Raw genomic sequence first — 23516 nt, forward strand, 5'->3', positions numbered from 1 at the left:
ATGTCATATGCATTCGAAAACCCACCTTTTCAAAACCATTGACGTGTCTCTTGAAGCTGCTTTTCTGCACTTTTGCAAGCTATTAGGGTCAGTGTAATCCAAGCTTTCTCTGCTGACTCCACATTGGAACTTCCATTTGTTCCCCTAGCCGTATCATACTTTCATCTTAATCAATCAATGTCACTTTATGTGTTTTGCTAATGGCCTCTTGTTTCCATTAGGGAGGGGGTGCATTATCTTGATGTCAGATCAACTTTCATATTCTTCTTTGAAAGGATTAGGATGCCAAGGAAGTCTTCAGAGTTTCCTTCTTTGGCACTTGAACAAAACTGTATCAGGAAGCACATTTTTGAATTCGAGATCATTGGCTGACCACATTTTGCTTTTTCCCGTCATTCCCTCAAGCCTGTTTGAAAACACTTTGGATTTACCTCACCCAGGTCAAAGCCGTTTTCAAGATTAATTATGGCATGTTAAAGTACTGAAATGTTCTGATGTCTATTGAATGCTATGGTGTCGCATAGGGTCTATAATGGCCTGGTATATCACTTTGGCGCCAACATGTCAACTCTTGTTTTTCTTTTTCTCCACCTTCTGTGGATGGAATGTTCTAATAGCCTTATAGCACTTCTGCCACAGTCTTTACAAGTTGTTAAAGAGCCTTGCCTGTGGCTCGGACCTATAACTTTCGCTCACAACTGGGATAGCACACACCAATGCGATATAACACTATATTGCTTCCTGAGAGTTATGCAGAACTACCATCTGGGTGTCTGTGCCTATTTTCACTAGACATTACTGGTTGTGAAACCTAGCTGTGATGCTAGGTTAAGCAAAGCAGTATTCCATAATCCTTATTGAGTGCTTTGAGTCCACTTTGTTCTAAACATTCCATTGGGTTGTACTGCTTTAGTATCCATTGAAGGACGTAGGGTCAATGTAATAGGCCTGACATTTAGCTGCAATGTTATCTCTTGCTCCAAGCATTCCCCCTTTTGAAGGATCGCCCAATGGCCGTGTGACCACGCTCCCGCCTTTCACTTGAACAGTATTGAATTTTGTAATATTGTGGAGACTCCGGAGACCGTAATGCCAGGGGAGGCTCACAGGTCTGCGTCTGCCTAGTTCATGAACATCTGCTCTGCTAAAGGAGAGTGCTGGAGCCATATCAAACATGTCTTTTTGCTTCACTCCTGACGTAGCTTTTGCAACAAAATCACTGATTTTGCTATCCGCAGTCGAGAGACAATGTTTGTCACAGGTAGGGATGTGGCCCTCCACTTACATTTATATAATGCCTTTGTCCTATCCAGCACCGTTTCTAGTGGCTCACAGCTTCACCCCTTCTTAGTTTTTTCCTCTTTCTAATTGTGTTACCACCCATCATACTCCTGTGCAGACTTTTATCCTCCCTGACCCATTACTGAACCACTTCCACTCAGACGCGGCTCAGACCCCTGTTTTCCTGAGCAGTGTCCACTGCTCTGTTACCACCCATCGACCCATGGTTGTATTGCCTCCCAGCAGACCCACCGTAAAAGCCTCTCTACCTCTCTGTATCATTCAGTGGTCGAAGTGGGCTGGATCGGCAGGGCAGGCCGTGCCCCTACATCTTTTATTTCAAGGATTCCGTTCCCCTACTTTTTCATTTTGAAAATTTGTCCCAGGACGCAAGAAATCGCCTTCGCCTATAAATAAAGCTCGGCGGTCCTGGCGTGCGTGAGGGGCGGAGCGACAGAGAAGTAACGGGACTCTGTCTTTTCCTTCTTGCCCAGAGAAGAAAAAGACAGTATCCACTTCTGGTCCGCCGCTTCAGCGCCCCCCACTCTTTCCTTCTTCCCTCTCTTTCTTTATAGCAGTTTTCCTCTTACTGAAAACCTTGAATTCAAGAAGCGGCTCTCACTCGTTTTCCCCTCCTTGCTTTTATTTGCTCCCCTGTGAAATGGATCCTAAAAAGAAAAACAATTTTGCTGGAAATGTCGTATTTTTATGACATTTTAATTCCAAAGTGCAGCATCGGGAATAAAAGGTTAAAATATGAAAAATAACTAAATAAAGTAGAACAGAGTGGTAGCAAACTGCCCATATTGATTTTATTCGCACACAAACACATTAGCGCCACTTTTACAGAGTTTGCCAGTGAAGCGCTATTTTTGTTTTCTTGTCTTTGTTTTCCCTGGGCTTGCAACAAGTGCACCAATCCTGGAGGTACTGCAATATATGGATTGGAAAACAAAATGTGCACTGTGGCTCTGCGTCCAGGGATGTGGTCTTTTTACCATACTGTTTACGTTTTGTAAGGATACAAGACATGGACAGTGAAACATTCAGGGCCCTGTAGTCATGTCCTTAACTTTTCAGTCACAAGCACTCACTGATTTCTGAATAGTGAGTGTGAAAGTGTTTTGTTCCTGCTTACATTTCACATGGTTTGCTAAATTTTGCATTCCCTATGAGTGTTTGCTCTTTCCAGGAAGTTTTTTTTTTTTTTTTTTGGAGGCCGCATATTGCTCTTGCGTAGTGCATAATTTAAATTGAGCTGCATCTTGGTGTTTATAGCCGGCAACAATTGGGTTGTAGTTGAAGGCAGGCACGGCCCGTGCCGGGCGTTATACTGGGGCGGTGACGTCAGGAAGGGAAGGGTCAGGGTGGTGGGTTGTAAAATGCGGGATATGGACCATTAGAGGTAAGTACTGATAAAAATAAATAAAACGAAAAATAAATAAAACGAATTTCGTTGCCCACGCTGCATTGCCAAATGTGATGCAGTGTGGGCAACAAAATTCGTTTTATTTATTTTTATCAGTACTTACCTCTAATGGTCCATATCCCGCATTTTACAACCCCCCACCCTGACCCTCCCCTGCCTGACGTCACCGCCCCAGTATAACGCCCGGCACGGGCCGTGCCTGGTTGAAGGCAGTGTGAGTTTTTCTCAGTAGGGCAGTATGGTGTTCAGTGGGGGAGAGGATGTGGCACTATGGCCAGAGCTGCTGGATTTGGAACTGGGGAACCAGGTTCAGCCTAATAACCAGCCCACCAGACCACTCTCCTGAGAGAGCACAATCCCATGCTAGACCTTAGAAGGCTACGCAAGACCTTAGAAGCCCTGGCGTCGTGGCACCAGCAGGTGGACACTAGCTGACAAGTGTAGGTTAACCTTCAAGGCATGTCCACCACAATCCATACTAAAGTTCACCTCCAGTCTTGCGGACAGGCCTATGAAGCAGCACACCCTAGAACAACAGTGACTCTTTCACTGAGGTCACAGGACCCTTGAGAATGGCCAGTTCTAGGGCGGTGCAACCGGTGTGACCGCACCAGGTGCTGACTTTGGGTGGAGGCATTATGTTTGCAAGTATATTATGGTTTTAAAAGCGCTTGCTGCCTCCTTCCTGGCTTCCAGCAATTTTCAACAACAATAAAAATGTCATGATGACTGCTGATAAATATTCTTTCTAGAGAGAGATCGGAATTTTGTCGAGTGAAAGTTTTGACTCATGGAAAGGTAGCTCAGAGGGTAAATGTGCCTTCTGCAAAGTACATGTACAATGCAGATCACAAAGTGCACATAATGTAAATAGGTCAGTGGGCTACTGCTTTTGTCAGAGAGATCCTTTTGTTACTTGCAGTTTATAAGTTAAAATCCTAACATAGAACAGTGAGCTATTAACTGTCATCTAAGAGCTGCATACAAACTGCAAGCTATAAATTAGAGCGTTCTGTTTTTCCCCCTGTCTTTGGTTATCCTAATGTTGCAAAAAGTGTTCTTTTGGACAGACATCAATTCTGATTATTAAAAAGATCCCCCAACCATGGTATTACGTTTTAAATTCTGAGTTTCTGTTTCTCTAGACCAATCACTATTAAACTATACAGCCTACTAGTATGGTTGTCATGTGACTCCTACACCTTGTAGTCTTAAGTCCTAAGTGTAACATTTTGTATACAGTGATTTACACACATATTGATTGTCTCTGTGTAATGTGTGTGATGTAATGTGCTCTGACACCCTACAATGGTATGAGTGGTGCTGTAAATCAAATTAAATACATCTGAGAGAGAGTGTGGTTATGGAGACATGAGGGGCACTGTTAAAGGGTGGTAGTGAGGGAATCCATGGCAGAGGTGGTCATTGGGGGGCACTAACAAACATTAATGCACAGGGCACCACCAGTGCTAATGCCGGCCCTGCCCTTGAGGCCAGTCTGCCTCATCCATAGGTACCTCCATTGCCTTGTTTCAGCAGTAGTAGCTGCATCTCAACAGGGATTGGCAATGCAGGATTTGCACGCACACCAAACTAAGTTCGCAAACTTCATAGTCTGTCTGCTTCATTCACAAGCAATTTTAACATGTGTTGCCTGCTGTGGGGCCACTGGACATAATTATGCAGCAAAGGAGGACAAAATTATGGCACAGTGTTGACTGAATTATGCATTAAAAAAAGGCTGCAGCGTAATGTAGTATATTTTCAGATATTTTATTATTTTGACATGTGTACACATGCTAAGTCTCTTTAAATATTTTGCCTTATTAGTTAGTACCAGTGTAAAGTACAAATGCAGCAGTGAGAAAGGTGATCAGTCAACCTTTGCAATAAGCCATCCACTCCGCAGCAACACAAGTTACATTTTTTATTAACTTTTGATACGTTTGAGCTACTAACAATTTATTAGTTTAAATGGTCAGATCATGCAGCAGATCTTACATTATGAGGCAAATATGGCAGAGCCATAATTATATAGAAAATATTTGCATACTAGGATATTTTGCCATTCATGTTTGAACTGCTGTTGTGGAAAAATTGAGAAGTGCTGATGACAGAAACTCTATGGCTCGGAGACAAATGGCTTGGGCTTTCACATTTTATCGTATTTGGGACATTCTGTGATTAGAAACATATCCCACTTTGGGAATATATTTTAATTTCAATAACTCATTATAACCTTGAATAATCATGTGTATCTATTGGTTGATTAAACTGGGCAGTGAAATGGCAAACAAATACTAAAAATTGGGATGTTTGGGCATTCTAGCCACACCTCTGGCTCCTCCCACTGAACCAATCCTCGGGTGAGTCCCACCCTCTGATTCTCCACCCACAGTTCCCCTACTTCCCCCCCCCCCCACACTTCGACCACTGGTATCATTACTGACCCAGAACTGTACAGCCTTTTCTCCTCACTGTCCATTTAGGAACCCATAGCTGTATCACCATCCATCATACCACAGCCTTTTCTCCTATCTTCACCTTTGTTGGCCCAAAGTTGTGCCACCATTCTCCAGACCCCCTCACCCCCACACACAGCCTTTTCTCCTCTTCACTGATCCTAGCTATATTAACTCCCTTCTGGCCCCACACAGCCTTTCCCCCTCTCTTGCACCTCGGTTTACCTTTAGCTTCCTCTACTGGGAAACATGTTCTCCCTTCTTTTTGGCTCAGCCTTTGACCATGGCCCTGATTTACTGCACTGCCTCCTTGCATTAGTCTCTTTCCGGAACTTGGTGCCACTAATCAAGCTGTTCACCACTGTATCTTACGGTTGTAATTCTGTGCCTTACGTAATCTGACATTTTAGCGATATGTTTATTGTAAAGTGCTCTAGTACTTTTGGATACTGTACCTGCTATATAGAAATGCATAAATAAATAAATAGTTCTATCATCTCCCCTTGCTCCCCGCACATCTTTTTTTCCTTTTGGCTCCTTAACTGACCGGTATCAGACCTGCCAACCCACCACTGTGTTCTAACTCATATCGGCTTCCTACATAGGTCAGCCGAGGAGGAGCCATGTAACACGGTGGCAGAGAAGATGAGCTGGAAACCACTGCAAAAAGTGCATTTCCACCTTGTCTGTCGAGAATTTAAATAGCCAATGTCCATGAAGGCTGTATGAAAACATCAGCAGCTGCCTCAGCGACCTTTTTTTTTTTAATGATGGTGCTCGGGAATTATTGGTGGTCGAAGGGCCTCTTTGATAGTACTTTTCATGAGGCCCCTACCCTCCTCACACAGTGAAACATATTTTCAAGGTGGCCGGTCCGCTGTAGTTGTATCAACTTCCCTCTGGCCCCACATAGCTTTATCTCCTCAGAGCCTTAGCTAGCCCATACTTGTACCTACCACCTGTAGACCCAGTGCATCCCTTTCTCTTCTCTGCCCCTTTGTTGGTACATATCTCTATCACTTTATTCAAACTCCATGTTCAGCCTTTTCTCTTCTCGCTACCTGAACCTGTACTCTATTATCTCCCCTCTGACTCCATGCTCAGCCTTTTCTCCTCAATCCCCCTGATCCTGTACTCTATTAGCTCCCCTCTGACTCCATGCTCAGCCTTTTCTCCTCTAGCCTCCTGATTATGTACTCTATTGGCTACCCTCAGACTCCATGTGCAGCCTTTCCTCCTCTGTCCTCCTGATTCTGTACTGTATTGGCTACCCTCAGATTCCAGGCTCAGCCTTTTCTCGTCTATTCTCCTGTACTCTATTGGCTACCCTCAGACTCTGTGCGCAGCCTTATCTCCTCAATCCTCCTGATCCTGTACTCTATTGGTTACCCTCAGACTCCATGCTCAGCCTTTTCTCCTTTGTCCTCCTGATTCTGTACTCTATTGGCTACCCTCCGACTCCATGCTTACCCTTTTCTCCTCTGTCCTCCTGGTTCTGTACTCTATTGACTCCCATCAGGCTCCATGCTCAGCCTTTTCTCCTCTGTCCTCCTGGTCCTGTACTCTATTGACTCCCATCAGGCTCCATGCTTACCCTTTTCTCCTCTGTCCTCCTGGTTCTGTACTCTATTGACTCCCATCAGGCTCCATGCTTACCCTTTTCTCCTCTGTCCTCCTGATCCTGTACTCTATTGACTCCCATCAGGCTCCATGCTCAGCCTTTTCTCCTCTGTCCTCCTGGTCCTGTACTCTATTGACTCCCATCAGGCTCCATGCTCAGCCTTTTCTCCTCTGTCCTCCTGATCCTGTACTCTATTGACTCCCATCAGGCTCCATGCTTACCCTTTTCTCCTTTGTCCTCCTGATTCTGTACTCTATTGGCTACCCTCCGACTCCATGCTTACCCTTTTCTCCTCTGTCCTCCTGGTTCTGTACTCTATTGACTCCCATCAGGCTCCATGCTTACCCTTTTCTCCTCTGTCCTCCTGGTTCTGTACTCTATTGACTCCCATCAGGCTCCATGCTTACCCTTTTCTCCTCTGTCCTCCTGATCCTGTACTCTATTGACTCCCATCAGGCTCCATGCTCAGCCTTTTCTCCTCTGTCCTCCTGATCCTGTACTCTATTGACTCCCATCAGGCTCCATGCTTACCCTTTTCTCCTCTGTCCTCCTGGTTCTGTACTCTATTGACTCCCATCAGGCTCCATGCTTACCCTTTTCTCCCCTGTCCTCCTGATCCTGTACTCTATTGACTCCCATCAGGCTCCATGCTTACCCTTTTTGCTTCTCCTCACAGTGGTTCTGGACGATTCCAAAAGGGTAGCCAAGCGGAAGTTGATCGAGGAGAACCGGGAACGTCGGCGGAAGGAAGAAATGCTGAAGTCCATGCAGCACCGGCCGGAACCCACCAGCGAAGAGTGGGACCTGATCCGCGTGGTCACTGATGCCCACTGCAGTACCAATGCTCAGGGCAGCCACTGGAAGCAGAAGCGCAAGTTCCTGGTGAGTGCAGGCGCTAGATTATAATTCCTATTTAATAATTCCTCGTTGTAAAGCGCACACTAACTCCACTAAGGGTCTTAAGGCGCTGTGGGCCATCAGGGGAGATTAAGTGAGCTAATGCCCAAAGTCACATGATGCTGAGCTGTGCTGCCACCGGGGCCAGGGATCGAACCTTGAGCTCCCTACTCCAAAGTCTGCAGCTCTGACCGCTGTGCCACACCTCTCTTGGTAACGGGGTGGGAAAGTGCCCCATGGGTAGTGCCCGAAGAAAGAGAGGTGGGGTTGGAGCTGGGATTGCCCTTAGCAGCCACAGAGCACTGCGCGAGTCATGCCCACCTCAAACGTATGTAGTGCCCCGACCGTCTCTCGTGTGGTCTCGCGAGTACTCTTGTGGCCACCGGTATAAACAGGCAAGAGAATGTTTTGAATCAAATTGTTCTTCTAATACCGTAATGGGACAGCTCTGTCTAGTATAATGTCACAATAATGATAATAAAATAACAATACATTTGTTGTCGTATTGTGTAGTATAGAAATAAGCCCCGCCCCTTTAAAGGGGAACACCGCTGCAGCAACTCAACATAGCAGTCACATTCCTTCCGACATCATGAAAGAGAGCTGTGGTGCGAGTTACGCAATCTTTGTGATTGGTGACATCAAATGTTGTGAAATCCTTCTAGAGCTGAGGTGTTAAAACTGGCGGCCAGATCCAACTGGGCGAAGAGGGGGCGGGAGGATGGATTGATGTCAGGCAGTGGGCCAGCGGAGCATCATGCTAGAATCAGGGTTGTGTTTTTAGAGAACGCAGAGAGGCAGTGAGCCACTCTGTGATGGGCCTTCAGTAGCATCAACGGATGCTCTGGCTTGGAAGTAGGTGTCAGAGGGGAGGGGGCGCTATACAAGTAACTCTTGAAACCCCTCCCACCCGCCATTTCTTTTACAGTTTAGGGAAACTAGGCTGTCTTTATTAGTTGCATTTTTTACTTAAATGGATAACTGAATATAACTTCACAGTTTGAATGATTAAATATCTTTAGAGGTGGCAATTATATACAATAATTGCCAAAAATATAATTCTGGGAAATAGGCTTAATATATATTTGCATATGGGGTGAGGGGGCGCACCATAACAAGCTTGAACTCCATTGTTCTAGAGTTGGCTCATTGCACTGGCTCAGTGGCAGAAAGCTATCCTTGGAAAGTGTGTTGCATTCCCTTGTCACCCAATTGCAAACCCATTGTACTGAGGGTAGTTTTAGTCTTCACGAGTCTTTGCATAGAGTGTAAGAGAGGTGTCCTCATGCGTGTCGGCACATGTGCGCAGCATGCATAGAAATGTGTGTGCTAGACTCCAGCCTCAAAGTCCCAGAATATTGAAGGAGGTGCTATGGTACCTTAAAATCTTGGTTTATTGCTTGCCCATCTGCATGCTTCACTGTATAAGGCTAGATTCGAGGCTGCACTGGACACCCTATCATGTGCTGTATGAACTGGGATGGGTGTTTTGAAGTACCTAGTGTATATGTTGTGTGGAGTAAGGAAAGTCCATTGGGGTAATGTTCACGACCACCCCAATGGGCTCCGTTTTGCCACATCTATTATTATCTCTTATATTGGAGGAGGGGCTGCCAAGGTAGAGTGCTCCTTGTTTCAGATATTAGGCAGAGTCCTGCTCACTGCAGAGTTTTCGTCTCTTTGCCCTTTTGTGCACCTGTGAGCTACATACATTGATTATGCTGCTGCATAATGGATGCAGTGATTCCACCTCGCCACAAGGCCTGGTTTTGTAACTCAATTGGAAAAAACTCAAACAATAAAAGCTGAGCGTGCAAGAGCCTCAAATGTTTCCAGTGGTGTCCTCCTCAAGGCCCCGGAAGTCTCTTTGTCACCTACACCTCTTGTAATAGGAGGCCAGGAGTCTGAAGATTATATACCAATCGAAAGTAGATTGTATTTCTTTCTTCAATAGACAGACATGTCCCTTTCCTCTTTCAAAGGCTGGAGGGAAGCATTCAATTTGCTTGGTTCACTCTCCCCAGCGCATCCTCCTGGCGATGCCTGAATCTGTCCTGGGCCCCGTCCAAGCCGAGAAGGCCCCTCCCTTGCAATGACTGCCAGGTTCCACACGCTTCCAAGAAAAACGGGCCTTGGCCCGTGCAAGAGGGGAACAGATCCTACTTTCTGAAACTGAGATAAGCAAGCCTCTCCTCTGGGCCAAGCCTGAAATGTGGCCGGCTGAGCCCCTGACAAATGTGCCCTAATTAGTCCGGCGCTCTCTGCATCATCCATCATCGGAAGCCTCCTTCCCTGGACCAGATGTCCTGGTTCCATCTCGAATGCTTTGCACGAGAATCTGTTCTCTTCCCTTGTGCGCCCACTAGAAGCTGCACAGACTTTTACAAAGTTCCTTTTCACTAACGTTATAACAGAAGCTGCATTCAATTTAGACCACTACTGTTATTTAACATACAACACACACATCTGGAGTTGGTTTTTGTCACCTTAGCTTCTTACACTACACACGAAAAGATGAAATCCCTACAGATGCACTTAGTGTTTCTTATTGTTCCCTTTTGTGTCTGGGTGCAGGTGAAGCTGCAGTTGTTTGTTGTTGGGCCCTTCTTTGTCGTCTGACGCTGCCAGCCGCAGCTTCCACAATATAAAGAATGCTCTTGCGCTGAAAAAACACTTTTCAGTTTGACAATATGCAAAATCAAAATCAAAATATAACGTATCATGCAGGGAAAAGGGGACTGGAACCATGCAAAAAAGAGGATTTTCTAATGTAGCAGCCTATGGAACTTTAAAAGTGGCTGTAATTCACGTCTTGCTCTCTATAAAGGTGACTCCCGAGCTTCCGAAATGTTCAGCATCATCATCTTGGGAGCTCTATATTGTGTGGGACCTCTTTATTCTAACCTGCCCTCTATTTGTTATCTTTGAGTAGCATGTCCTTAGGTCAGGTGCAACTACTCGTGGACAGGGGACCGGGTCCAGTCGTCAATACCACAGCGGGGAACATGGTGCTCCCTCTCTCTGGTACCTCGCATTTCCTTTTCGTGTACCTGTTGTGTTTTCCTCATCTCACCACTGTGCTTTCCCTGGGAGCTGCCATGGGTCCGGTTCTCCTGGGAGGGCTTCAAGCACATGTCTGTGGACTCTCTGGCTCTCTCACCTTATGTCCATGAGCCAGCAGATCAGAGAATCCAAACCACATTAGACCAGCGTCACCATTTGGCCACCTGAGCAGCATGCTAGCTGTGGAGATCTCCATGCGACCCCGCCGCACCCCTACAGCAACGGATTGGCTTGCCTTCCTAACGCTCTGGACTCCTTTCCTTTTACCTGGACCAGTGTTCTCCCAGTCGGTCCTGGAGGGACAGATCCATGCCAGATTTATAGTGTATCCCTATTTAGATAAATGTAGTTATCTTAAAATCACTAAGAGCTGCTGCAGAGCTTCAAGAATCGTGGCCATCTTGGTGCCCACCAACCTCAACATACTACAGGTAGTACTTTTTTATTATTGACCATTTCCTGTGCTTTATATCAATACTAGCTGGTTCTTCCTTGTGTTGGCCTTTACTGTAGGCACGGCTAGCATTTCAATACAGAACGGTGAGACAGCAAGCTTGCAGTGCCGTCTAGTTGTGGCTCCAGATTATTGTGAAAGCCCAAGAAATTGCCTTTTCGGAATGCATGTGAAGCATTCTGTCCTGGGCTGCCACATGTTACTGTCCATGTCCCTGCCACAGAAGCCTGCGGTGTATTTTTCACCCATTTCCATCTCTGTTGCTTGCCACCAGCCTCAACAGTTGTGCATTGAGTTGAACACATCTGGCAGGTAAGTACCTAGTTATTCCTGAGGTGTGCTCTTCTTTTGCACCCTTTATCTATTGAGGAAGATCTGCAATAGTAATTTATTAACATTGTTCCTCCCCTCCCCCCAAAACCCAATTTCTTATTGCCCTCTTCTCTCCACAGCCTGATGCCATTGGGCAGTGCACCATGTCTGTGCCAGATGGGGACAAGGTGGACCTGGAGGCGTTCAGCGAGTTTACAAAAATTATCACCCCGGCCATCACCAGGGTGGTGGACTTTGCCAAAAAATTACCTATGTTTTCTGAGGTAAGTAGTGTCAGAGGCTTGCAGAAAATGCAACAGAGTGGCCATGCAAAACTTCCAGTTGGCTAAACAAGCTTCTATGACTCTTTTGAAGATGCTTGGGAAAGTCCAAAGCAGTGTCTTTTTCAATTTGATTGAGTTTAATTTAAGGGCACTGCACTTTCAAACATTTATCTTTTATAACACTTTGCTGAGAATTTCTTATATACTATTGGAATGAATTTTGTCTTTAAAATCCAGAGTTTGTGTTGGTTTAAAATTTAGAAAAATACAAATGTATTCTAGACACGTGCAGTTCACCTACTGAAAAGGCAATGAGAATTAAATCCAGTGTCCATCAAAAACTATGTGTTGTTGCCTTAAATACAGATCACAGCTTTTTCCTGGCAAAAAAGCCCCTCTCAATAAGAGTCCGTGGCACCTTTGGTGCTGTAAAAGACTGGCTAACCTTCATATATGGCACCATGGTGCAGCCATTCACTAGCAGATGTGCTTGCGGAGGCGCACACGTATGGTAGCTTGTATCGGGTGTAGAAGAGCAGACAAGCGTGTGGCCCCAGAGTCGGCACCACACGTACTAAGCAGCGTGGAAGGGTACGACTGGTAGGTTCCACCTTGTAAATTATAATACAAGCATCCATTTGGGTCAAAAGGCACACTTCCACTGACATGTATTCTGTTTTTATTTCTCAGTAGTCCGTGATAACAGTTGGATAATGGGAGTTGCGACTAATAGGAACGGGTTGATATTGGGGATTTAGTTCACTGGCTATCAGCCTTGATTCTTAATAAGAATGTTACTCTACCTTATCACGCACATTTGAACTCTTAAAGTACTCTTTATTGGCAATACAGAATATTAGTGTACCTGGCTTGTGGTCTGTTCCTGAGTACCGATGAGCCAAAACCGAAATATGTTTTGAAACCCCCATCGATTTGCACTGAGATCAACTTTATTTGTGTGGGTCATACGGTTCATCAGAAAGAACATGTGTTACTTTAAATTGGCGCACATTGTATTTGAAAGGGAAGCTCACTTGTGAATCAACCTTTTCTTATTGGCCAACATTTTAAGCCTTATGAGTAGTATTCAAGCTTGGTGCAAATTTGGCACTGATGTTATTTGACCACTTCATTCGTTCCGCATTTCTGTGCGTGCCCCGCCCAGCCACCTTGTCGCCGTCGCATCAGCACCAGTTCATCTGCCCTCATTGTGCCTGATGAACTGAATTCATCCTCCCTTAAACCTCCTCTTCCTGCACAAAGCCCACCAAGTCTGCTGAACCCACCTCTACCCTCAGTGTGTCTGCTTAGCCTAGATCGCCTTCAGCAGGTCTACTCGTCCCACCTCACCACAGTATGCCTACACACCCACCACACCCCAGGCTGTCTGCTCAGCCCCCCTCCACCCAGTGTCTGCTCAACCCAACCTATACCCAATACGTCTGCTCATCTCACCACAATGGGTCTACTCACTCCACCTTACCTTGCACCAATACTCCTGTGTCTGCGCAATGGCTTGTATGCTCACAAAGCCTCACCACCAACATGTCTTAGTCTGATCAACCCCACCCCTGTGTCTCCTTCGAACCAGGTGAGACACAGCTTAACCAACCTTACCCCAGTGTGCCTGCTGAGTGCTCAACCCTCTTCTCATTTACTCAAACCTCTTCGCTGATACCGTGTGTCTGCTGAGTGCAGGGGTATCAGTGAGTCTGCTCAACCCACCTCACCCAAGTTCATCTGCTCAACCACGTCCACCCCAATGATGCCTGTTGAACACGTCATGCCCACCACATTCACTCAGCACCTCTCACCTGATGCTAATGTTATACCTGCTCAACTAACCCTGCCCTGTCACCATAGTGCCCACATTTCCCTACCTGAATCTCTTGTCTACCATCCCACTCCGCCCTCGTGGATGCTTTCTCGCTCACATATACATCCAGATCCTCTACCAACTCATGCCTGCACCTGTCTGTCGCCCACTCTTAGCTGTTGCCAATTCTCTGGTCCCCTGCCCATTTTCACCCTGTGTCGCACACGCTCACCTGCTGTCATTCAGCCTCTTACCTGCCTTACTCTCTCCCCCCTCACACTCTCCCATCCTTTTTGTCTGTTTCTTGCCTCTCACTCTTGCTGCGCTCACATGCTATCAGCCTGTCAGCTACTCTTTTTCTTGAACCTCTCGCCCACTCACTCTGTTTTTCTTCCTTTTACTTGCCACACACTCTTGTCCACTCTCACCCATATGCATGCTTTCAACTGTTTGACTACTTTAATATCCATGATCTCCCCCACACCTACCCCTTTTACTATCTTACTGTTTCTCACTCACCTCACCCTGTTTCTCACTCTAACCCTGACTTTGTCGTCCTGAGCCTGTGGCATCTTCTCCGCATGTTAGCTGCTCCACCAGACTTTTTCACCTGCTCACACAGTCTCCTCCACCTCAGTCTTGCCTGCTGTCATCCTCACACCCACTCTCATCCTCCATATCTCAAGCCCCAAGCAATCTTACTTGTTGAACCTCCCTCTCCATGTCACTCACCCTCACTCGCTCCATGTCACTCACCCTCACTCTTCCTGCTACTTGCCTTCCAACTTTCAGTTTTGCCTAATCACTGTCTAGCCTTGGTCAACGTCTCGCCCACTCTCACCCTCTTGTCCTGTCTCCTCCTCACCCAGCTGCCTTGTGAAGATCAGATTATCCTCCTAAAGGGGTGCTGCATGGAGATCATGTCCCTGCGGGCCGCGGTGCGCTACGACCCTGACAGTGAGACGCTAACACTAAGTGGGGAGATGGCAGTGAAGCGGGAGCAGCTGAAGAACGGTGGTCTAGGAGTGGTGTCAGATGCCATCTTTGACCTCGGGAAGTCACTCTCAGCCTTCAATCTGGATGACACAGAGGTGGCCCTGCTGCAGGCTGTGCTGCTCATGTCCTCAGGTAAGTCTCATACTCCCCCTCCCCATCAGCCTGGCAGGTGGATATGTCACCCTGTGCTAATCCTGCAGAGTAAAGAGCTTGGCCAAGTAGGCAGTGTCCTGAATATCTGAAGGGTTAGTGAATTTGAGTTGCAAAGCTCTAAATGTGCAGTTACGGTAAGCACTAGATCTATAAGTGTGTAGTTAAGACGAGGCGCAGTGCTGTAAGTATATGTAGCTATGAGAAGGACCGTGGCTGTAAGGGTGCAGGGTATGGGTAGGACCATGGCTGTAAGTGTACAGATAAATCAAGAAGCAGAGCTGGAAGATGAGAGTAAAGCACGTGGGTTTATGTGTGTGTCAGTGTCAAGGCATCTAGCTGTAAATATGTAGTAAAGACATCATCAGTGGTGTATTGGTGCAGTAATAGTAAGGCACAGAACGTAGTCATGGAGGTGCGGTCAGGCTGAAAGCGGAGCATGTGCAGTAAAGTTAAACCCTGTGCTATAATCGAATACATTGTCATAACACAATGGTTCATTGTGGTTTCATAAACATAGAGCAGCAGTCAGTATATCACAGCAATAAATCAATTAAGGTGGAAGTCAAGATTAAAAATGCAACTTGAAACCATAAATCTAAAAAAATGTGAGTAATAACTTACTTCTTCAGGTGATTCCAAATGCAACGTTATGTACTGAATGTTGAAATAGGTACAAAGTAAGAATGACCTCAGACCCAGGGGTACAATCATAACTGGGGTGGTATAATAAGGATTCTTCTAGATGTCTAATCTATACATATGATTCCTAGTGTTATTGTCTTGTAAGTAAACAACGTTTCAACCTGGCAGCTATTATGGGGTCATCACCAGGACAAAGAGACAAGTCAAAGAACAGGATTAAGGGTCCTGGCAAGAGAAATTAGTGACTTAAAGTAATATAAAAATAATGTTTCCCTACTACGAGGAAATTGTGTAAATGAAAGCGTGTGAAGCTCTAGCAAATTACGGTCTCCTGTAGGACTTGAACCAAAGTAAGATATAGGGGTCCCAGGGGCCCACCAACCTGAGAATAAGATAAAGAGAGCAGTCCGTTCTCAAATTACAAAATCATTCTCTTTAAGCTTTTATTCGTTATAAGAGTCCAGAGTCAGACAGCAGTCTAGTCCATGCCTGTTATTGCCTGTTGCATTTTTTGCTTGCTGTTGGGTACCTATTGACGCTGGTTGTCTTTCTCACTTCAGATCGCTCCGGCTTGACCTGCGTCGACAAGGTGGAGAAATGCCAAGAGACTTACCTCCTCGCCTTCGAACACTACATCAACTACCGGAAGCACCACATTCCACACTTCTGGCCCAAGCTCCTGATGAAGGTGACGGACCTGCGCATGATCGGGGCCTGCCACGCCAGCCGCTTCCTGCACATGAAGGTGGAGTGCCCCACCGAGCTCTTTCCACCTCTGTTCCTTGAGGTGTTCGAAGATCAGGAAGTCTGAGGATCCCAGTGGAAACACCCGGGTTGCCCCCCCCCTTCTTGGATTTTTATTTTCTGGAAGGGTTCCTTTTTGTTTTTATTTAAAGACAAAAATAAGACTCTTGAAGACTTCAAAGACTTTCTACAGAGTTGCTGATGAAGCCCACTACACCCTCCCCATGTTTCCCGGTACCCCAAGTCCTGCACAAGGCATCAGGAGGAGGAGAGCTGACAATTAAAAATAGCTGCTTACTTAATTCGAGAAGGAGGCTAGGAGAGGCCACTTATAGTATAGAAATATGGGGTCTACAATGTATACCTTCCTGACATTGACACCCTGTGCTGCATGGCAGCCATCTTGTAAATACGGGTACTCCCATTTGCTACAATGGCAGCCTGGCCTGTGATTTGCAGTTTCCATATTTCTGGGTAAGAACACCGGTTAATATGAAAAGAAACAAATGATGATGATGATAATGATAATTAATCTCTTGGTGGATGATAAAGCATCACACTTTCTTACCTAAGTAATATAGAAACTACAGTAATAACACCAGTGCCCCCATTTCAGTAATGGGAAATACCCTCAATGGAAGGTGGCTGTCAAAATCCTCTACTATTCTGATCTTTGTTTTATTTTTTTTAGCAGTTCCTTTCCATGCCTATGTGACAAGCCTTCGAGCACAGTGGGCACTAAGTCGGCTAACATCACCAAAATGAGTTTTTTCCATGTCTTATTAACTATTTTTGAAGTCTTGTGTTTTTTAATTTGGGAAACAAAGTTAAGCCAAGCCCCTCCCATATTTTATTTTTACTCTATAAAAAATGAAAAACCCAAAAAACAACAACATAAAATAGGATTGACTTCCTGTCCCAGACGGCTCCTAGAGTCATTTAGCCTGGTCTCTCTGAAGCAAAGCTTCTCATGACAAAAAAGACCAAAAACGTTCATAGGAAATAGAATCCCCCAACCTTCCTCATCACACCGAACCCCAGAATTCTGTATATGTCCGCCATGAAATTCTATGCACCGAGACAATCAATTGGATTTTCATTTTCGCTGTGTGATGCACCCCAAAAGAGGAGGATTTAAATTTAAAAGCACTTTGTTATAGCCACTAATTAAGCACCTTTGGCACACTTCCTTTGTCCCGGCACAGCCATAGAATCGTACATGGAAGTAGAATGCATGACCAGGGGAGCGTCAAACGTGTTCCTGGATCTGAGGCCACTTTCCTTCTCCAGCCCTGTTTATTCATTGAGCCGAGCAGGTTCCCTCATGGAACAGGCAGGGAACTCCCCAAAAGAGACCCTCTCCATTGTGATATGGTCAGGCTCCTCCATGGATCAGCAACGGTCCATCATCAGACAGGCAAGCACCTTCGCGCGACCGACTCGCTCCATTGTAATATGGACGGGCAGGCTCCATCGTGGAACTCGGAAGCACCTTTGTGAGACCAACAGGCTCCACTGTGAGATGGTCCGCATCCATCGAGGGAAATGCAGAATCCTTTGAGGTACAGGCAGGCTTTATCATGGGACTGGCAAGTGCCTTTGTCAGAAAGACAGTCACCATTATGAGAGAGCCAGGGTCCATCGTAGGACAGTCCGCACCCCTTGTGGTACAGGCAGGCCGCTTAATTGCTTAGACTCCGACATCTTTGTAGGAAAGCGTCCATTGTTGGCCACGCAGGCGATTTTTGCACCATTAGGTTCCTTTGTGGCTCTGGTTGTTCCATCACGATGACAAGCAGGCTTAGTTAATGTTCCGTCGCAAGAGCGACAGCCTATGCTTCTGGAGTTTACCCTACAGCGCTCATTTCAGTAGAGGGGCTCTTTAGAGAATGATGCATAATTTCACCTGGCCTCGCCAGTTCTTACTCAGATCCAGACCGATGGGAAATGGTGGATCTGAGGGATATAAGAAAATGGAAGATCTAAAGATCCTTAATAGCCTTTTAGAAGAACAATATTCAGCACAAAATATGAAGGATGGAATGATTGAATTAATCTCAGCACCTTGTAATCACTCTGAGCTGCATTCCAATCAATTGTTTTTATCTCATCTGTGCCACTACAGATGGGGACCAACCACATGCGAATTAGTCTCGGCCCTCTTACCCAAAATGTGCACCATTTCAGGACTCTGACTCCTATTGAATGAAAATGTAAACTTTTAGTGCACATAGAGCACTTTTTTGCAAATGTGACGGCTGAATCTGTGAAGCAGATGCTGTCTGGGTGGTCACCTAATGCCATATTCGTGAGTGACAACTGGATCTTTGCACCAGTGTCTGTTTGCTCTCTCCACAGTATCTGCCAGTACCATAATCAGACCTCTAACTACTGAAAGTCACTGCTACTCCAGGCCCTTAGCCATATTTTGCATGATTTTTCTAGAGCCTACGCAAATGTCATACTCTTCAGTGGTCACTTGACTGGGATCAGTCTAGTTCCTCCTACATTTAAGGTGATTTTATATTATACGTGTCCACTGGATGTCACTTTCTGCTCCCTTAATCCAATGGGCAGTTTGCCATGGGCAGGACCACTGGAATTATGCGGCAGGGGAAGACCAAATGATTCAGCAAGTTGGCTAAATTAAGCAGCAAGAAGAGGCAAATTGTGCGTTATAGTGCAGCACATTTGAAAGCTGTATTAGTTTGTAATTTTTACATGTTAACACTGCATGGGCAAAGGTTTCAACTAATTGGTTTAACACCTACATTTACCAATCAGCAACTGAGGGATGACCTCCCTCCATGAAACAAAAGACCAGCCACTGCGCGACAAGAGTGATAGCATTGTAAGGGACTTTTGATTAAACTAGAAACAATATTTTGGTAAAATCTGCAAATCAGGCAGAAGATGACAGATGTTTGGGCAAGTGCTGCACATCCATAATCATATGAAAAATGCTGCAGCTGCAGAATCGCATCATTCCAGTGACCTTAGCCGCAGGTTATGAATGTAGGACCTTGGTCACCCTGTCCTGGAGGTCTTGGGTCTCTGACGCATCTGATTCTCAAAGCTAGAATTGTATTGATTTAGCAGAATGTATTCCACCTTCTCACAGCCAGTGCAGACAAGTCACTTGTCTGAGGTCACGAGTGTGGTGCTGCTTAGCACAACCTTTGCAGACACACACTTTTACAGTCGATATCCGCAGGCACCTTATCTCCCTCTCCATCCAAATAAAGTCTGCAATGCATTATGGGATCCCATAAGCAAATGGCCAGGGCGCTCCCAAGCCTCTAGCTGTGCAATAACTGGGGGTCCACACTGGAGAAGTGTGAGCCATAGGAGGTAAGTCCTTCGGAGGAGACGTTAAACCACGCCCCGTCCGTGCACGTGGACGTTAAAGATCCCAGGAAGCTTTTTTAAAAAGGCTGGGCTCCCAACCCAGTATCCTGGCTAAAAAAAAGAAAGTCAAAAAACCAAACCCCTTTAGCACTTTGCTTCAGCGATCACCAAATATTTGCTCCTCCGGCTCCACCCTCGATGTGGCTGCACCTTTCCTTGCAAAAGAATATTGAATGTTTGTCCTTGTTGCAGATGGCACCAAATATTCCCCACCCCGGCCAAGCGGCATCTTAGGCTGGAAAGTCTGAGTGTACATGACATTTTGCACCAGGTATCCGCAGAGAGGAAGAGGAGCGTGATTCACAGACTGTTGTTACTTTGACCTGGTGCCTTCCTGGGTGCATGTGTGAGATCTTGTCTAGGGTGTTGCATGGGTTTGCCGCATGCATCTCACCCAGGTCCCTGCCTTCACTACACCTCCTAGATCTGAGCTCCGCTCCCCTTGTACAGTGGGATTCTCTCTAGATCTGATCTGGGTTGTGTTGAAGAAACTACTTAGATTTGACCTGGTATAACCCCTAGCCTGGTTTACGTTCGGGTGGATACCACGGATCCCAGGGATCTGTGACCTGGTATCCCCCTGTTTAATACATTCTCACAGAGCTCACTTCGGTGATGAGGCACAGAAGACACCTTCAGTTTTACTTTGAGAGGCTGGCAGGGCTCCCGGCCCTGAGAAGTTGACTTGTTCGTGCATCGTTTTCTTTCTAGATCATAGACCAGATTTAATGGCTTTATAGCCACAGCACAAATCCTTCCTACATTTCTCTGTCCATTTCGGGCACCCAAAAACCCTTCCAACTGAGACTATATCAGACACCGTGGTGGGGGCTATTTCCTCCCTGCCGTTTCAGAAGGCGTCTCCCTCTTAGCTACCCATCAGGGCTGAGTGCCACTACCAGCCCAGCAGCTGATCTCTGGTGACCACTCAAAGTGACCATCAGGGACAGACCACTCAATACTCTAACTTTCCTAATGGCCACAGCCAATTGCATTCTGGGATTAGGAGTCCCAAACTTCTCAAAGAAGCCAGGACTCTGAATGCCAGCTCTGGGACAGGAATGTACCACTTGCTCCTCTCCTTGTCTCCTCCCCCATAACCCTTCTCAACTGGTCTCAGACCACTTTAGAGCATTATCTCAGCCACCATTACCATGTGCCTCGTGTGTGTGGGAGAATATTATGCCAGCGTTTTTTTTTTATAAAGCAAAGCGTAGAAAAGTAGTTTGAGTTTAGAAAGTAAACAGCAGTAACCCCAAGCGTAGGGTGGAAAGGGGGTGGTGGCTTCCTTTGCTCCCAGACAGCCCTCTTCTACAGGCTGCACTGTGTCTTATATACGAAACCCAAGCCATGGTTGAGCTCCAGAGCATGTTTTGATTCTGGAGTCGTGTTTTTTTAAAACCAAACCTTGAACTCCTGTTGCAAGGGGACAACTAGTCCAATTTGACAACCCCTCCCCCAGAGATCCACTTATGCAGCCATAACCTCCCCTCTCTCATGACCTCTGCCCCTCCCCTGGCTTTCAATTTACCTTTGCCCCCTTAAAAACTCTCTGCACTTCCTGTGACTTTTACCCCTTATCCTGTAGCTTGCAATGCACCCTTGACCCGCACGCGCCTCTTTCGAACTCTCCATGCACCCCTTTCGCTCTACCGCTCTCCTGTCAGCGCACCTCATAACCCTCTCTCTTTAACGTGGTCTTTCAGTGCACCCCTGGTCTCTGCCCCTCTTCCGAGCATGCAGTAAATGCCCTGCCCTCTGCTGATTCTAATGCACGCTCTCTTTGCACGCTGCACTGCCAGTGCACACCCTGGCACGCCCTTCACCCTATTTCTGCCTGCAACGCCCCTATGGCTTCTCTGCTTTCCCTGGCCTCTGTCCCTCCTCAACCACTGCCTTTTTTAAACCTCTGACATCTCTGTCCATGACCTCTGCCCCCTCTCCGGGGCATTTTACTTTTACCTCCTGACCTCAGTGCATCACTGACACCTAAACCATACATAGGGGTTCCCTTTGTTCACCATACATGACCCTTGCACCTCCAGCTCTCCCTGCCCACCTCCAGCTCTCCTTATCCGCCATGACCTCTGCCCCCTGCCCCCTCGCGACCTCTCAGTAAACACTTGACCATTGTCCCTCCACAGCCTCTCAATGTGCCTGATTACCTCTGCCCACTAGCCCCTTCTAACTACACACAGAACTTCGTTCCCTCCATGACCTCATGATGTGTTCCTCAACATCTGTCTCCTCCCACTTGGCTAAACTTGCATCCTTTGACCCCCTTGATCCTAGACTGGGGGTGCTACGCTCTTTCCTGGAGCTCGATGTACATATTCCTTAGAGGATTGTTTTTGTATGAAGTCCTCTTCCCTCCAGAGCCACACCCACGCTCTTTCTCCAAGCCTCAGCAAGATTTTTCAGTGGGCCCTGGGTATCTGCAACAACTTTTTCCACGACCGCCTGGCGATCTGCATTTCAGGTCACCTTCCACTCAAGGAATTATTGTGGGACTACAATGACCCTTCCGTTTCTACAGGGACAGATCAGGGACCAGGGGGTAACTTCCCCACCATCAGCAATGGGGGCCAAATTGACTGTGACCCTTTGTGGGGCGGTACCTCCACTCCTGATCATCAAAATCTCCGACTTTCTCATTTTTACCCGGGAGAGGATGCCATCGCATGCAGCATTTCAAAGGCCCCTTGCCCACGCTGAATCCGCCAACAGAAAGCGATAGCAGCAGGTATCAGAAAAGCATGTTTTGTAGATGTCTGGCTCCTCTCTCTGGTCTAATGAGTAGTGATTAGCTGCAACTCTCAGGCCCAGTGTGCGGGGTGAGGCGCTATCCCTCTTTGAAATCTCTACCCCATAACTATTTCTATTTCCCCCGCGGGGAACAAAAACAGGAAATTGGGAAGAAAAAAAAAAGCAAATGAAAACTATGAAAAAAGTTTAAAAGAAGAAAGCGATGGAAAACCTCAAATGCAGCAGAGACGCTGAGGACTCTCATGTTTCATCTGCCAATAAACTGTATGAACAAATCCAGCTCCTTCACTTTATTATGCATTAAAGCACTTCGCAGAGGATGCGGCCTTATGCCCGTCGCTGCCGGACTTGCCCAGCGCACAGACTGACTTTGCGTCTTTCACCACCACTGCAAGGATCTCAATGGCACAGCCTCTACCAACCACTGCAGGATTGACCCAGGACAGCCGGCATCCTCTGCTGCAGTATTTCCCCAGGGCAGAGCCTGCATGGTCTATTCCAATAACAGCCATTGGTGCGTTGCGTCGATCAGCTGCTGCAGGCACCCTTGCATGTCCCCTGTACCTGTTGTTGCAGGATCCACTAAGAGCTCGCGGCTTGTATCAGCAGCTGCAGGATCTGCCCGGGGATCATGTCCTCCATCCGCAGCTGTTCGTCATCAAGTGTTTGTCCTATGTCTGCTGTGACAGGATCCACCCAGAGCGTGCCTCCTATAACAGCAGCTGCAGGATCTACCCATGGCACAAATCTTGCAGTTGCAGCTGTAGGATCCACCAAGGATGCAGCCTGTATCTGTTATTGTAGGATCCACCAAAAGCATTTAGCCTATATCAGCAGCTGCAGGATCTGGCCCAGGCATGCATCTTTCAGTTGCAACTGTAGGATCCGCCAAGTGTTCTTCCTGTATTTGCTGTGGCGGGATCCACTCAGAGCGTGCTTCCTCTGTCAGCAGCTGCAGGTTCTAACCAAGGCATAAACCTCTCAGTTGCAGCTTTAGGATCCACCAAGGCTGTTGCAGGATCCACCAAGACCATTTTGCCTATGTCAGCAGCTGTAGATCTTGCCCAAGACACGCATCTTTCAGTTGCAGTTGTGGGATCCACCATGGGTGCTCCCTGCCTCTGTGTTGCAGGTCCACCCAGAGCATGCAGCCTGTATCAGCTGCTGAAGACATGCATCTTTCAGCTG

The 23516-nt window shown here is 46.7% G+C and overlaps 1 protein-coding gene across 3 annotated transcripts in view; it reads left to right on the plus strand.

Annotated features, from left to right (window-relative positions):
• THRA (thyroid hormone receptor alpha) overlaps window positions 1–22490 on the plus strand; it is a 789997-nt gene extending 767507 nt beyond the window's left edge. For 2 of the 3 annotated variants that reach the window (XM_086924374.1, XM_086924373.1), the window contains 4 exons: window positions 7470–7675; window positions 11660–11803; window positions 14489–14747; window positions 15971–19636. In XM_086924374.1, the coding sequence (XP_086780500.1) occupies window positions 7470–7675; window positions 11660–11803; window positions 14489–14747; window positions 15971–16221 (860 nt within the window). In that variant the 3' untranslated portion in view covers window positions 16222–19636. Of the gene's footprint in view, window positions 1–7469; window positions 7676–11659; window positions 11804–14488; window positions 14748–15970 lie in introns of all 3 variants that reach the window. The other variant, XM_086924372.1, reaches the window with a different exon arrangement.
• The last annotated feature ends 1026 nt before the right edge of the window (window positions 22491–23516 follow it).

This window comes from Lissotriton vulgaris, chromosome 5 (assembly GCF_964263255.1).
Source record: "Lissotriton vulgaris chromosome 5, aLisVul1.2, whole genome shotgun sequence".
Classification (NCBI taxonomy): Eukaryota; Metazoa; Chordata; class Amphibia; order Caudata; family Salamandridae; genus Lissotriton; species Lissotriton vulgaris.